The sequence below is a fragment of the Neovison vison genome, chromosome 13 (genome assembly GCF_020171115.1).
Source record: "Neovison vison isolate M4711 chromosome 13, ASM_NN_V1, whole genome shotgun sequence".
NCBI classification, from domain to species: domain Eukaryota; kingdom Metazoa; phylum Chordata; class Mammalia; order Carnivora; family Mustelidae; genus Neogale; species Neogale vison.
This window is the reverse complement of record NC_058103.1, coordinates 3,546,604-3,560,967: the sequence shown is the minus strand read 5'-3', so window position 1 is coordinate 3,560,967 and position 14,364 is coordinate 3,546,604. Positions and strand designations below refer to the sequence as shown.

At 52.4% G+C, this 14,364-nt stretch overlaps 1 protein-coding gene across 3 annotated transcripts in view; it reads left to right on the top strand.

The window, feature by feature from the left end:
- The window catches only part of TECPR2 (tectonin beta-propeller repeat containing 2), a 98,701-nt gene that overhangs the window by 50,559 nt on the left and 33,778 nt on the right, over nucleotides 1-14,364 (top strand). For all 3 annotated transcript variants that reach the window (XM_044231441.1, XM_044231443.1, XM_044231444.1), the window contains exons 10-16: nucleotides 433-616; nucleotides 3,095-3,268; nucleotides 5,114-5,294; nucleotides 6,333-6,474; nucleotides 9,196-9,436; nucleotides 10,110-10,199; nucleotides 11,738-11,971. In XM_044231441.1, the coding sequence (XP_044087376.1) occupies nucleotides 433-616; nucleotides 3,095-3,268; nucleotides 5,114-5,294; nucleotides 6,333-6,474; nucleotides 9,196-9,436; nucleotides 10,110-10,199; nucleotides 11,738-11,971 (1,246 nt within the window). The remainder of the gene's footprint in view (nucleotides 1-432; nucleotides 617-3,094; nucleotides 3,269-5,113; nucleotides 5,295-6,332; nucleotides 6,475-9,195; nucleotides 9,437-10,109; nucleotides 10,200-11,737; nucleotides 11,972-14,364) is intronic.

The window sequence follows — 14,364 nt, the reverse complement described above, 5'->3', positions numbered from 1 at the left end:
AACATCAGTCTATAGAATTCAGCCAGACTCAGTATCTTGGCCAGATTTCCATTAGCCGCACGATGGGACCATGCTTAAAAGCCAAGGGCGAGGGCACAGAGCCGGTGGAAGGGCCGCTCATCTGCGCGCCTCGGCAAGGATCCGATGCACAGAACGTGGGTTTGCATGCACGCTGTGTGTTGTGCAAGAACTAGGTTGTTTTAACGTCAGGACCGCATTAGGAAGGGTGTTCTGACTTGACGGGGAGCTACCCAGGCGGGCTCTCCCGGGGGACAGTAGCCCCCATTGCAGAACGCTTCTCTCAGTACAGTCCAAAGACAGCAGGTCCCCGCTTGGCTTCTCAGAGACCCTCCGCCCTGTGACTTATTGACAACTGCCCGACAGCGTGGCTCAGCGCTCTGCTACGGAACTCACCAGCTCTGTCCTTGTTAGTTTGCAGAAAGCTGGATGGGATACTCCGGTCCCGGCTACGGCATACTCAGCTTGGCGGTCTCCGAGAAGTACATTTGGTGCCTGGACTACAAAGGCGGCCTGTTCTGCAGCGCACTGCCGGGCGCGGGGCTCCGCTGGCAGAAGTTTGAGGACGCCGTCCAGCAGGTGGCGGTCTCCCCCTCAGGTTGGCCTCCCCGGCTCCCACCTCCCTGCTCCTGCCGGTGTAGTGGCCCAGCGCATGGCGGGCACACAGCAGGCACAGGGCGGGCACAGGGCGGGCACACGGGGGGCCCTGCCGCAACGCCGTCCCTGCAGCATGTGACCAGTGCATGCACGTCTGAGGGTTTTCTCCAAAGAACAGGGGTCGCTTCATTTGACATTAATTAATAAACATCCAGTAAATGGATGTTCATCTTGAATCTTGGTTCGGTTTTTTTTATTAATTACAATGTTAACACATTAACATGTTTTTATAAGCTATGCAAACTGCTTGAATTTTGAGGGATTTTTTTGGAGAGAGATTAACATATGAACACCTTATAAAGATGTGTCCCTATTTCTTTTATGGAAGGGGAGGGGCAGAGGGAGAAGGAGAGGATCTTTTTTGTTTTTTTTAAAGATTTTATTTATTTATATGGCAGACAGAGATCACAAGCAGGCAGAGAGGCAGGCAGAGAGAGAGGGGGAAACAGACTCCCCACGGAGCGAAGAGCCTGACGCGGGGCTCAATCCCAGGACCCCGGGATTATGACCTGGGCTGAAGGCAGAGGCTTTAACCCACTGAGCCACCCAGGCGCCCGAGAGAGAGGATCTTAAGCAGGCCCTACACCCAGCACGAAGCCTAACACGGGCCTCAGTGTCACAACCCTGACATCATGACCTGAGCCAAAATCAAAAGCTGGACGCTTCACTGACCAAGCCACACAGGCGCCTGTGTTCCTGTTTTCTTGTGTTGTTTTAAAGCAACTGAACCAATGGAGATGGACTTACGTGGATATAGATTATTGGGGTTCCTTTCTAGAAATTTTTTCTTTAATGAACGATGTGCATGCTTTGGCCAAATCATCTCTTCCCTGAATGTAAAAGAAAAATGCGTTCATTCGTGCAAGCCATGGTCTGGCTAACCTTTTTTATTGAACCGGAGCGGACATTTCCTAAATGATGCTCTACTAGGCTTTGAGCCTGTACCTCCCTTCCCTGTCCAGAATCATTTGCGCATCTGTTTGTCATAATGTTGGCCACTTCACCTGCTGGGGGGGGGTGGGTAGGTAGAATAGAAGTATTCCTGTGTATTTGCCTCATAGTAACTCCCCCCACTTTTTTAGAGATTTTATTTTTATTTGACAGAGGGAGACACAGTGAGACAGGGAACAGAGCAGGGCGAGTGGGAGAGGGGAAGCAGGCTTTCCTGCTGAGCAGGGAGCCCGATGTGGGGCTCGATCCCAGGACCCTGAGACCGTGACCTGAGACGAAGACAGACACTCAACCACTGAGCCATCCAGGCACCCGCATAGTATCTTCTTATTGTTAAGACACGAGCAGAGGTCAGACAAAATGTACTCTGTGACTTTAGACTTATCCCGTAATTTTACTGTGTTTCTGATGGATTTCCTTGAATTCTTCCTGGTCTTTGTCACTATTTAAAATAGCAGTTTGTTCAAGGTTGTTTTATCTCTTTGCTTATTTGAAAAATAATTTTCCTTTAGAGAGTGGCTGAGATCATAGTCTAGTCTTTAACTCTCGTTATGTAATTGTGCGCTTTAATTCTTTCTCTGCCATTTACTTCTGTTCACCCTCCCAGCCGCTTTGAAGCCTTGGTTCTATCCTGATTCCGTTGATGACTTTGTGTTTCCAAAACCTTCTGGCCCTCGCAATCTCATAGGAATTCTGTCCTCACCAGATCAGTGTTCTTGACTGAGTCGCCCTGCAGTGTCTGCGTCTTCAGGGGCACCAGCGCCCCACCGTGTTCAGGGTGTGCTTCGGGCTTAGCCGTCTGGCTTTTCTCCTCTTAACCTCGGCTCTCCCCATCAGACCCTCTAGTCCAGCCTGTGGTCTTGGTGATTCTCTGGTGGCTTCTTACATGTGGCCGCCTGGCCAGAGTCACACCCCCCATATACACAGAACGTCGTCCTCCTTCCCCCCGCTTCTTCATCTCTGTTGATCAGAGTCCCTTTCTGAAAAAAGGACAGCCCTGCTCAAGTGCCTCCTTTCTGTGCATCTTAACCCTCAGTTGGTCCAGAAGTGACCCGTCTGAATCCCTCTAGGACTTTTCAACCTCTCATGGGGGACGAGTTGTGCCTCCTGACGTTACCGCGTCAGCACTGCCACTGTGCATCAGGAGTGCCTGAGGTCTGTCCAGCTCGGTGTGCCATGTCACCGGTCTGTTCTCGCCTCCAGTTTCCCGAGCAGCCCTGTAGGTAAAGAGGAGGAAGTCCGGCATGGAGAGACAGTAGGTGACTTGACACCTGAAGCCACACAGCTGGTGGGTGGTGACCTAGGAACCAAACCTTGGCTCTGTGGGCTCTTTCCCCAGTTGGGGTGGAAGCAAAAGGGGGAGAGAGGTTGTAGAAATCTCTCTCCCCCACAGCAACCGGGATGAAGTGTTTTGTGTAAGTAATTCTCTGCGGTTATTGGATGGGGAACAGAATTTTTATTTCTACAGGAGCCCTTCTCTGGAAGATTGAGCAGAAATCAAACCGAGCTTTTGCTTGTGGAAAAGTGACCATCAAGGGGAAGCGGCACTGGTACGAAGCCCTGCCCCAGGCGGTGTTTGTGGCCCTGAGCGATGACACGGCCTGGATCATCAGGACAAATGGAGATCTGTACCTGCAGACAGGTAACGGGGGCGGTCCTCCAGCTCCTGTTGGGGGAGGGGGTAATTGCTTCCTACTGTCCCTCACTTTGTTAGGGACACACTTAGAACCATCACAATGACGAAGGGGCTAAAAATCAATTGAAGACAGTCTTCCTTTGGAATATATTAGCAGTTTCCTGCTACTGACTCACATCCAACCCAGACAAGTTTAGGGCAAGACTTAATAGAGTTATTCAGTGAGATACAGAAACAGACTCTTACTCTCCTTATGGCTAACCATTGCCTGTCACTTGTGCTGCAATATCAGATCTTAAGGGGAAAGAATAACGGGGAAGTGACATTAGAATCATTTTTTCCTTTAGGTTATGGCTGGACTTTTTTCAGCCAGGTCACAGTCCTGTCCCCGTATACTTACTTACATGTGGTTCAGGAAGAAACAACGAGAAAAATCATTTGATCTAAGTAGCAGTTCATTTCGTCCTAATAAACTGCCCTGAGGGGAACCTTCAGCTGCCAGAGGAGACTCAGTGGGATTTGTTTATTAAAAATAAACTGTAATGAGCGTGAGTGTTTATGTCAGCAAAATAGGATATGACTTTCCAAAGGCGACGTGATTTCTCGGCATATGGAAAGGGGGTGGGGTGGGAGCTCTTTTCTGGCTGTCAAGAGGTTGTATTGGATTTACATAAAGCTCAGTCTTCTAACCATCTAATATTGCTGATTTGTGGAGACTGTTTTAATCTCTGTTACGAGCTGTCAGCCAGGGGTGATGCTCTGAGACCAAAAGTCTCCGCACCTCTGGCTCTTCCTCACACGTGGGAGGGCCAGCATCTTCTAGAAGCCGCTGCTTGAGCCCTGGTGGTCAGCCTCGCCAGCTCCTGGCCACGTGCGAGTTCTGGTCTCTCCCTTCAAGTGGTAAGAGCTCTGGAAAGGCAGATGCATATCCCGTTTCCAGGAGCACTTGAGTTTTGTTCCTGGAGAGGAGACAGAGCACCTCTGGCCTGGGGTTGAGGAACGGGCGCCCTCTTAACCAGTAGTACCAGACCAGCCGTGTTCGGCTCCAGGGCTGGCCTGACGGTGTGTAGTGTAAGCAGCCCAGCAGGTGACTCCCCCTGGTTGAAGGTGAGGGAGACAGCTGAGAACGTGGGACCACGGGGCATCTGCGAGGAGTCGGGGAGCACGCTGGGCACTGAGAACTGAGTGCACGCTGATGCCGCAGAGTATGGGGTTTGAGTTAGCAGCTGTCCCGGCAGCTCCGGGCTGCAGACAGGCTCCAAAGAGGTGGGGGGCAGGAGTCCTGGATGGGGTGTCAGCGACTATGAGCTCTGGACCTGCCATAACCTTGCTGGGTGAGGGATATCGCCTTTCATGTGGGGAACCAACCCCCCAACCAGGTCCAGAGCAGGAGAGGGTGGCTGCTTTGTCGGAGTTGCTCTGCAGAGGACGGGGGCTCCGATCCTTGCCGTGCACGGCTGCCCCAGCTCTGCTCGCCCGAGGCTCTGAGGGCACAGCCACAGAGCACGTGCTGCTCTCGGCCTGGCTGCTCTTGGCTCAGGGTCTGGCTGCTCTGCCCTGGGCTTTCTTGTTCTTCGGGAACATCTTAAGTGACTTTGGGATACCCGCAGATTCTGAGTTGTCGTTCCTTCAGTTTTCAGAGAGCATTTGAAAACACTTCAAATACATGCCCTATTTAAGCACGACCTAACTATTTTTTGTTGACTAGACCTTAAAAAGACAGAGTGCTTGCTACACAAGAATATAGAATACCAAAAAAAGAAGCAGCAGCAGCAGCAAACAGCACAATACAAATGAGGTGCGAAGTCCTGACTGTGTGTCTTGGGGGCTTCCTGTCTGTCTCCCCGGCAGGTCTCAGTGTGGATCGTCCTTGTGCCAGAGCTGTAAAGGTCGACTGTCCATACCCACTGTCCCAGGTCACAGCCCGAAACAGCGTGGTGTGGGCGCTGACAGAGCAGAGAGCCCTCCTGTACCGGGAGGGCGTAAGCAGCTTCTGCCCCGAAGGGGAGCAGTGGAAATGTGACATCGTCAGGTACCGGCGGGAGCAGGCGCGTCCTCCCCATCTCGCTTGTCCCACCCTTGGTTCTTTGTCACCCTGACTCCCCTTAACGCGCCCCTGGGAGGCTGCTTCTCTAAAGCTCTCCATGGGGATAGTATTGTCTGGAGTCGGCAGAGCCGATGGCCGCGGCCTGACCGCGGGTCGCCCTGTGCCTGCCTCTGACCGGCAGACTGGGCGCTGGGTCAGGGCAAAGCTTTTTTAAATGCCTCCGCCCTCTCGTGTGACCTCAGGCATCACATGGTCACGGGTCTTACGACAGTTTCCATTCAGTACTGCCCGGCCCTGTCGGGTGGTTTCTGTGTAGAATCTCAGTGGTTTCAGGCCAGACGTTTTTCCTTCATTATCATCAGTGGTAATTGATCTCTAGTAATTTATTTGGTGACTTATACCACTCAAAATTTTAATTATAGAATTACCATCAAATCATTTTGCTAATTAGAAAAATTAGACTAGGATCTTTTTGGTTTGAACCCGGCACCCAGTCAGCATGAGCGAGTAGCTACCGTGAGCCACAGCGGGGCTGGGCTGGGTGTGCGACCAGGCTGGGCCCAGCGCTGCCCTCCCCAGTGCCGGTCAGCGAGGACCGTCCCGTGCCAGAGCAGAGCTGAGCAGGGGCTTTACCCGAGGGGAGGCGGGGGAAGGGCACTGCGCGCGGAGAGGCAGCGTCCGCCCAGCTGCTGCTGCCCGCCACAGCCTGGCACACGGGGCACCTCCGCTGGCTCAGTTGTGTGGGAGGAGCAGGGAGGCCGAGGCGCCCTGGTTGCCCACGCGCTCTCTCGTAGGCGCTTTCCTCCCGGGGGTTTCCCGCCATGCCGGCTTTTCAGTATGTCTTTCAGAAGCTGCCACACATTTAAACAAAATGAAACACATTAAACGAAACTCAAGCTTCTTTCCATGGAACTTGGGGGTGGGGTCTAAACCCACCCGGGAGACACTTGAAGCCCACGTTCCCAGTCAGGCTGGGCACTTGGAGGGTGGGCGCTGACTCTCCCTTCTCTTCCCTGTTTCCAGTGAAAGGCAGGCTTTGGAACCCGTCTGTATAACTCTCGGGGACCAGCAGACTCTGTGGGCCCTGGACATCCGAGGGAACCTGTGGTTCCGAACTGGTGTCGTTTCCAAGAAGCCCCAGGGAGATGACGACCACTGGTGGCAAGTAGGTGCTCGGCTCCGGGGGTGCTGGCCAGGACACCTCTGCTCTGCTCCTCTTTTACAGCCCTTCTTCTCCTTGAAGAGATCGAGGAGGTTGGATTAAATGAACATTTACTTTCACTCTTCGATGAGTTAGTCTTCGCTCTGTTGAGCATGTTAGAAGTATCTGGGGTTTTCAATGTAGGAAGTAACTTGTAGAACTCCCTTTGCTTAAATGTCCAGGCTCTGTTTATTACTTCTTTTTCCATTTCGGTATTATTTAGAAATTTATCCTTACGTGCTAAATAAGCCCAGTGATATCCTTTTGAAGACCTGGGTAGTAATGATGTTGAATTCTGGACTCATGGGCTGAGAAGAGGTAGACCGCAGGTTTGGAAACCCGGCCTATAATTAAAATTCATCTCTGCCCGCTGGTTCCAAAGTCCTCTAAGCAAGTGGCATTTCAACAAAGAAAGGAGAATGTTCCCACACACTCCCAGAAAAGGAAACACTCTGTGTAATAGGAGGGTGTAAGCAAGCTCACTTCTCATGACTTGGTCCCAGCTGGGGTGGCCTAGAATGTGTTTTTCAAGGAGTTGCTCCTGCCCCTCTTTGGTACGGTTCAGTGTAGCTGTCACTCCCCCAGCTTCCCGCAGCGGCCGGCGAGGTGGTTCTGGCCCTCAGCGTCTCTGCAGTGGTTGTCTCCAGTGGCTCAGGCCCCGTCGCTGCCTCAGACTTGCCACGCGAGGGCAGGTTGGTCATTAGCTGCCCTTGGTCTGTCAGATGAGAATGTGCAAAAGAGGTTGTATTTGTCCTTTGATGAGTAAGTATATGTGTACAAAGGTCTCTGATATGTCTGATGCTCTGAAAAGTTGTACAAGTGATTTTCAAATACCTTCTCCATGCTGGTAAGCATACTTGGGTTTACACACGCATGCGTGTACTCACACACACGTGTACATGTACCACATTCCATTTTTAAGTAGCCTAAAGAAAGTTGGATACCATTTTATCATCATATTCAGAACGTTATCTTCAGAGAAATTTGACAGAATCATCTTGGAGGTATTTGGAAGCAGAGCTATTTTAATTACTCCTAAGACTGATTTCTCTGTAGCGCCAGAGCCAGCTTTATGTTTGGCTGCTAAACCTTTTTTTTTTTTAAATTTGCATCCTGCTTATCTGCAAGTGTTGGGCACTGAGACAGCCTGTCACAGGCTTTCTGTGTGGCCTTGGCGTGTGCACCCTCCAAGGAGGCCCAGCAGCACATGTGGTAAGCCCTAGGGCTCCATGCCAGGCGTTCTGTGGGCTGTGACGAGACCACGCAGCCAGGCTGTTGGATAGCAGGAAAGGGGGCCACAGGGTCTGGACATGGTAAAGCAATTCACTGCATTCTCAGTTAGGACAGTGCAGGTCCTTTCGTGGGTGAAAAAGTACAGATTTGTACATTTAAGCACTGATTTTTATAGTAATTTACTTTTTGTTTTTGCTTATTAGTTCCCTGTAGTAAGTGATGTCCCTTCACTCAGCATTTCATTGTGCGGGACCTGGGAACACAGCCTGTGAAAGGGTGTCCTAGGAGTTAGGGAGCAACATTCTCTGTGACCAAACCCAGCAGGGCACAGGTATACATGAAAGTCATGTAGAGGCAGATTTTGACCAACTTAGAACTTTCTGACAACCAGAGCTGCCAACAAGAGAGAGAATCTTGGGCCCCAGAGGGGCTCAGCGTTAAGTGTCTGCCTTTGGCTCAGGTCATGACCCTGGGGTCCTGGGATTGAGCCCCGTTTCAGGCTCCCTGCTCGGCGGGAAGCCTGCTTCTCCCTCTCCCTCTCTCTCTCCCCCTGCTTGTGTTCCCTCTCTCACTGTGTCTCTGTCAAATGAGTAAACAAAATCTTTAAAAGAGAGAGAGAAAAAGAGAGGTTTTCCTCAGAGTTACCCCAAAGAAATGTCTTTCAGGAATGTTGGAGGAGCGGTTTGCACACCGGAGCCAGGCTGTGCGCATCGTGTCCAGGGCGATCGGGGCCCGGTTTGCGCTGTTGAACTGACATATTTATCGACAGTCCTGGTCTAGATCATCAAGTACCTCCACCACCCTACTTATAGTACCTTTTTTAACGCATATTACGATTCTAAGGATTGCATGCTGTTGTCCATTGGAAATATCTAAATTTAAAAGCAAAATGACCCTTTCTTATTGATGAGAATAAAAGGCTTCATGGGTCTAAGGAGGGATCATAGATAATCAAAAAATAATACCTGCCATTGTGACAGACCCACAGTGGATAAAAATGTATAAAACAGAAGGTGAACAATTTCTTCTGTCCCTCTAAATCTGACCCTCAGAATTACAATTAGTGGTTTGATAGTGTCTTGCTGGACTTTTTTTGGTCTTACACAAATGCCTGCGTGCCCACGAGTGCTAGGTATTTGCCAGTTACGGGCCCAGTCTTAACTCCAGGTGGCATGCATACAGTAGGCACTCATAGGGGCGCCTGGGTGGGTTAAGCCTCTGCCTTCCGCTCAGGTCATGATCTCAGGGTTCTGGGATCGAGCCCTGTATCAGGCTCTCTGCTCAGCGGGGAGCCTGCTTCCTCCTCTTTCTCTGCCTGCCTCTCTGCCTACTTGTGATCTCTGTCTGTCAAATAAATAAAAAGAAAAGTCTTTAAAAAAAAAAAAAGAAAAAGAAAAAGAAGGCACTCATCGCTGCAGTGAGAGAAGGGTATCTTTCCGTGCCCCCCTCTAGGTGAGCATCACCGACTACGTGGTGTTCGACCAGTGCAGCTTATTCCAGACCATAATCCATGCCACGCACTCCGTGGCCACGGCAGCCCAAGTGCCCGTGGAGAAGGTGGCGGATAAGCTGCGCATGGCGTTTTGGTCTCAGCAGCTGCAGTGCCAGCCAAGCCTCCTCGGGGTCCACAACAGCGGCGTCTGGATCTCCTCGGGCAAGAACGAGTTCCATGTCGCTAAAGGAAATCTCATCGGTGGGTGAATCAATTTTCTTTTCGCATTGACTCAATCCGCAGCTTCATTTTAAAGCCAGCACTGAAAGAAGAGCTTTAAGACTCGACTGCAGAAGAGAATTTGGTGCCAGTGTGTCAAGTGTTTGTGACGGAGACATTCTGCACACTTTGTGTCAGTTTCCTTTTTTCACTCTGTCATTCCTACAACTTGGGTACCAGCGTTTGGATGGCGTGTGATCAGTTTCTCCTGGGAATCTGTGACCATGCAGGAAGGGCAGATGGAGCTCTTTTGTTTGTTCATAATTTCACCTTTAAGTGAAAAGACCCACCTAAACGTAGAGGATGTCGTAAGAGGGAATAGTCCATTTCCTGGAGGAAAAGTTCATGCTCTGTGGAGAATGCCAGTTTCTGGCAAGATCTGTGACGGGTGGTATAATCCGCATGTTCCCATGCGGGCTTCATTTCTGTGAGGGAGGCCCTGCTTTGTGAATTTCTCCAGCTCTCCTCCCTCTGCATGACCGCCCCCCCCACCTCGGCCACAGCCCTGACTGGCATGGACCTCTTAATTTAAGGACATTCTAGAATTAGCTGTAAGAGGTTTTGAAGACCAGTTGTAGTCTAGAACTAAAGCTCTGGAGTGTGTCTGTATCTCTTCTTCTTCCTTCTTTAACACACTTCCTTTGGTTCCTTCTAGGCACTTACTGGAATAATGTTGTTCCCCGTGGGACAGCTTCTGCAACGAAGTGGGCCTTTGTGCTGGCTTCCACTGCTCCCTCAAAGGAAGGTTGGTTGAGAAGTATAGTGCGTGGGTTGGCAGTTGAAAAGTGAAAACCATGGTCTGACCATGACCTAGTTGAGGTGGGGCATGGCCGTGTGGATCTCAGAGACAATGCAGTGGCTGCCCAGATAAGCAGCCCTTGCTGGCTGAGCCAAGGCCCCCGAAGCTGGGTAGGCCTGAGCAGGAGAGAAGGCTCTGGTGTGGGGACGTTGAATGAATCTAAAAGCAGGGCATCATTCCGAAGGAGAGGAACATTCAGTGTCCCACGAGGGCCAGCCCCCAGAGACTTCCGGTGACATGTCACAGGGCCACAGCACTGCAGCCAGAGGACACCAGCCTTCATGAGGGGCCTTCCCATTTCCCTTTGTGAGGTCTTCTGTCACCTCCCTGCAGCCTCTTTCAGTCTGGTTTACAGCTTCTGGCTAGTCTAAGTCCCACAGTTGTGCCCTGTTAGTACAGGGGCAGACCTCCTGCTGACCAGTCGGAGCTTCTCTCCCCTTCCGGAACATGGGGATTGGAGCCAGGAGAGGCAGTGCTGCAGCCAGCGAGCCGGGAGCCTGGGCAGTCAGGTGACCCCTCTGCAAAGTGACCAAAGGCCCCTCCTAGGATCGCCCTGAAGGTTGACGCCATGAAGCCTTTGGTTCAGAGGAGGCAGCTGGTTAATTTGAGCAATTAGTCCCAGCAAATTTGGCCCACTTGTCAGTACAGGAAAAGGTTTTCTGACCAGAATTCTGAAAACTGTAGGTTATATCCGGAGATTGGCACACAATCCTTTGGCGGCAAAACCTGGCTTGAACTGCTGTGGGGCCACTTGCTGACCCATCGATCACGAACACACACATTTTGTGGCTGGAACGTTACTGCATTTCATTGCTGCTGGGCTTCCCGAGGGTTAGATATGTGGCGTACCTGTGACCTTATGTGTTCAAAATCCTCCGAAGTTGTGAATTCTAAAACTATCTGCCACAAGTTTTAGATGATCTATATTATGATGGAAACTTGAAGTTTCCCAGAGACTGTCTGCATTTTAAACTCGTTCTGTTAAGTCTAAGGGACTGTATAAAAACAGTGGAGAGGAGGCGAGGGTGGGTTTTGAGAAGAAGTTGGGGAGAGCGTGCTTTTCAGCTCTCCGAGCCTCCCCAGCAGCCTCCCGATCTGCCCACCCACACCGCCCCCACCAAGACCAGAACAGGGGAACTGTGGATCCATCCTTCCGAGGAATTGCTGACCCCACTCCCTCCAGAGCCCCAGTCACACTGAGTTAGACTCCCCAGCCCTTATGAAACATCCACGGTGAGAGCTACTGAGCTGATGTAGTAGCCTTCACCAAATCTCCTGAGCCCTGCCTTCTTTCCTCCCTTTAGAACAGCTCAGGCTTCTGTGTTAACTGGCTGGCCATGGGGTGTGCCTCCAGCTTCTGACTTCAGGTCCGTCGAGCACGTGCACAGTGGCGGCCTGGGAGCCAGGAGCAGTGGCATCAGCCGCCCAAAGGCCAGGGCTCCCTGCTGCATCTTGTCAGTGACGAACCCGAACCTTTTCCGCAGGAAGCTCCTTGTGGCTGTGCCAGAGCAGCAAGGATCTGTGCAGCGTCAGCGCCCAGGATGCGCAGTCCCGCCCCTCCACGGTGCAGCTGCCTCCCGACGCCGAGATGAGGGCGTACGCCGCCTGCCAGGACGCTCTGTGGGCCCTGGACAGCCTCGGGCAGGTGTTCATCAGGACGCTGTCCAAGAGCTGCCCCACGGGCATGCACTGGACGCGGCTGGACCTCTCCCAGCTAGGTACGGCCCCCGCGTTCGGCTCGTGTGGGTTCTCACGGGACGCTGTGTGGGTTGCTGGATTTCAGGACATGGATGGGCCACTCTTGCAGGTTAAGCGGGCTTCTTCTTTGTGTCGGGAGCCGTGCTTCCCCACCGTGTCAGCTTGGAGGGCGTGCAGAACCCCGGAGGAGTGCAGGCTCAGAGGAAGCTGCCACTAGAACGGCCTGAGGCGCTGCCTCTGCCCGTCCAACTCAGCGTGGCGTATCGCTCTGTGCCCTCTGAGCCTGGACAGACAGGCGTGTCCTGCATCAGCCTCCGCAGCCCTTCTCCTGGCCCTCTGCAGCTAGAACCCTGCCCAGCGAGCGTCCATTCTCACTCGAGCGGCCCAAGGAGCTGCTGTGCGTCTCTGGGTGGCAGCTCTTCCCGGAGCCTCCCCTCAAAGGCTACTTAGCCACCCGAGGGGCGCGACCCGTGCACAGTCATCCATTGGTAGTGCGGGAAGCCGGATAGTAGAGGCAGCCCACGGCGTGAGGTTATGCTACAGGCGGGCTCTTGATCGAGGGCAGCTTATGTGTGGCTTGTCTGATAGCAGAGACTTGTCTGAAGGCAGAGGCTGCTCCTGGTAGCTCCAGAAGGTCCACATTAGCCGTAGGAACACTCCCCTGCCACACAGTGTCCCATTTTGGTAAATGGACAACCCGTGTTTTTTGTGTGGTTGGTGGTAGAGTTGAATTGTATGAGCATTTAGTGTTTGAGAATTCAGCCCCGTGTACTCGTTAGAAGGGGGAGAGGCACCTGGCTGGCTCAGTCGGTAGTGCATGTGACTCTTAATCTCTGACTCGTAAGTTTGAGCCCCACATTGGGCTTAGGGTTTACTTCAAATGTGTACATACATAGGGGCGTCTTAAGTGTCTGCCTTCGGCTCAGGTCCTGATCTCACGGTTCTGGGGTCAGCCCTGTATCGGGCTCCCTGTTCAGTGGGGAGTTAGCTGCTCCCTCTGCCTCTGTCCCTCCCGCCCCCATTTAAAAAAAAAAAAAATATATATATATATATATATATTTTAAAGATTTTATTTATTTATCGGGGGGGGGAGAGAGCGAGCACAGGCAGACAGAATGGCAGGCAGAGGCAGAGGGAGAAGCAGGCTCCCTGCCGAGCAAGGAGCCTGATGTGGGACTCGATCCCAGGACACCGGCATCATGACCTGAGCCGAAGGCAGCTGCTTAACCAACTGAGCCACCCAGGCATCCCTCCCGCCCCCATTTGTACTCTTTCTCACACACATGCTCTCTCTGTTTCAAATAAATAAGTAAACTTAAAAAAAAATACACACACACACACGTGTGCGCGTGCCTCTCCAACAGCCCCTGGCTGCGTCTCCGGCTGCCAGGGGCCTTTCCCCATCCCATGAAGCAGGCCGGGCTCTGCTGCTGTCAGCTTGTGTGGCCCCTGTAAGGCACCGTATAGGAGGATCGTCGTTCTTTTGTCTGGCAAGGCCCCGGATAGAATCCAGCTTAAATGGGGGGAGTTTGGCACTCAGCTGCAGAAGCAAACTGTCCCGAGCTAGGGATAGTCTAGGGTCGTGCCCAGTTCAGCAGCACAAATACTAAAAATAGGAGTTTCCCGGGGACATTTGGATGACCTCATCCCTTGTCCTTTGAGGCTAATCCCAGCCCTGGGGCCATCACTTTCCAGCTTTTGAGGATTTACCAGCCACCATTACTGACAGTGACGGACCAGACAAAGCTGTGGCTGCTCATGGCCCTGGGTGCAGTGATGGGGGACCCTCCTGCCTGTCCCGGAAGCCTTGCCACCATCCAGAGATCTACTGGCCAGGGCCTTTATCTCACAGCCCCAACCAGACCCGTTTGGAAGATGTTGCCGGTTCCTTCTGTAGGTCCGAAGGCCGGGGCACATGTGCTCTCCCACCACAGAATCTTGAGGCATGTGGGAGGCCCTGCTCTTCTGCACAGTCTGGATGAGAGGTACAGCTGTTTCCCTGCAGCGTCCCCTCCCCGTGTGTCCGAGGACATCATGTGCTACAGTGGGCACAGAGTGGACGGCATCCTGACAGGCCACACGGAGCAGGAACCAGCTCTGCCTGGGCCTGCAGGCAGTGGGCCCACAGCTCACGGCTCCTTTCTGGATCAGTCTGGTCCTCCCAGCACGAGCTAGTTGCCTCGATTCCTGCAGGTCTCTGAGGTGCCCATTTGGGCTTCACTGGGCTGGTGGCCATTCTTTCCAGGGGAGAAACAGCTTTGGTGGGACGAAGCCTCAGTATAAGAGACCCGATCCTGAGCAGGCTCCAGGATCCTGGGCAAGCTGCTAGCTTCCCTTATTTAAACCTCAACTTCTCCCCTTCTGATGGGAGGAACAGTCCCCGCCACAGAGAGACGATGCAAAGAAGCATCCG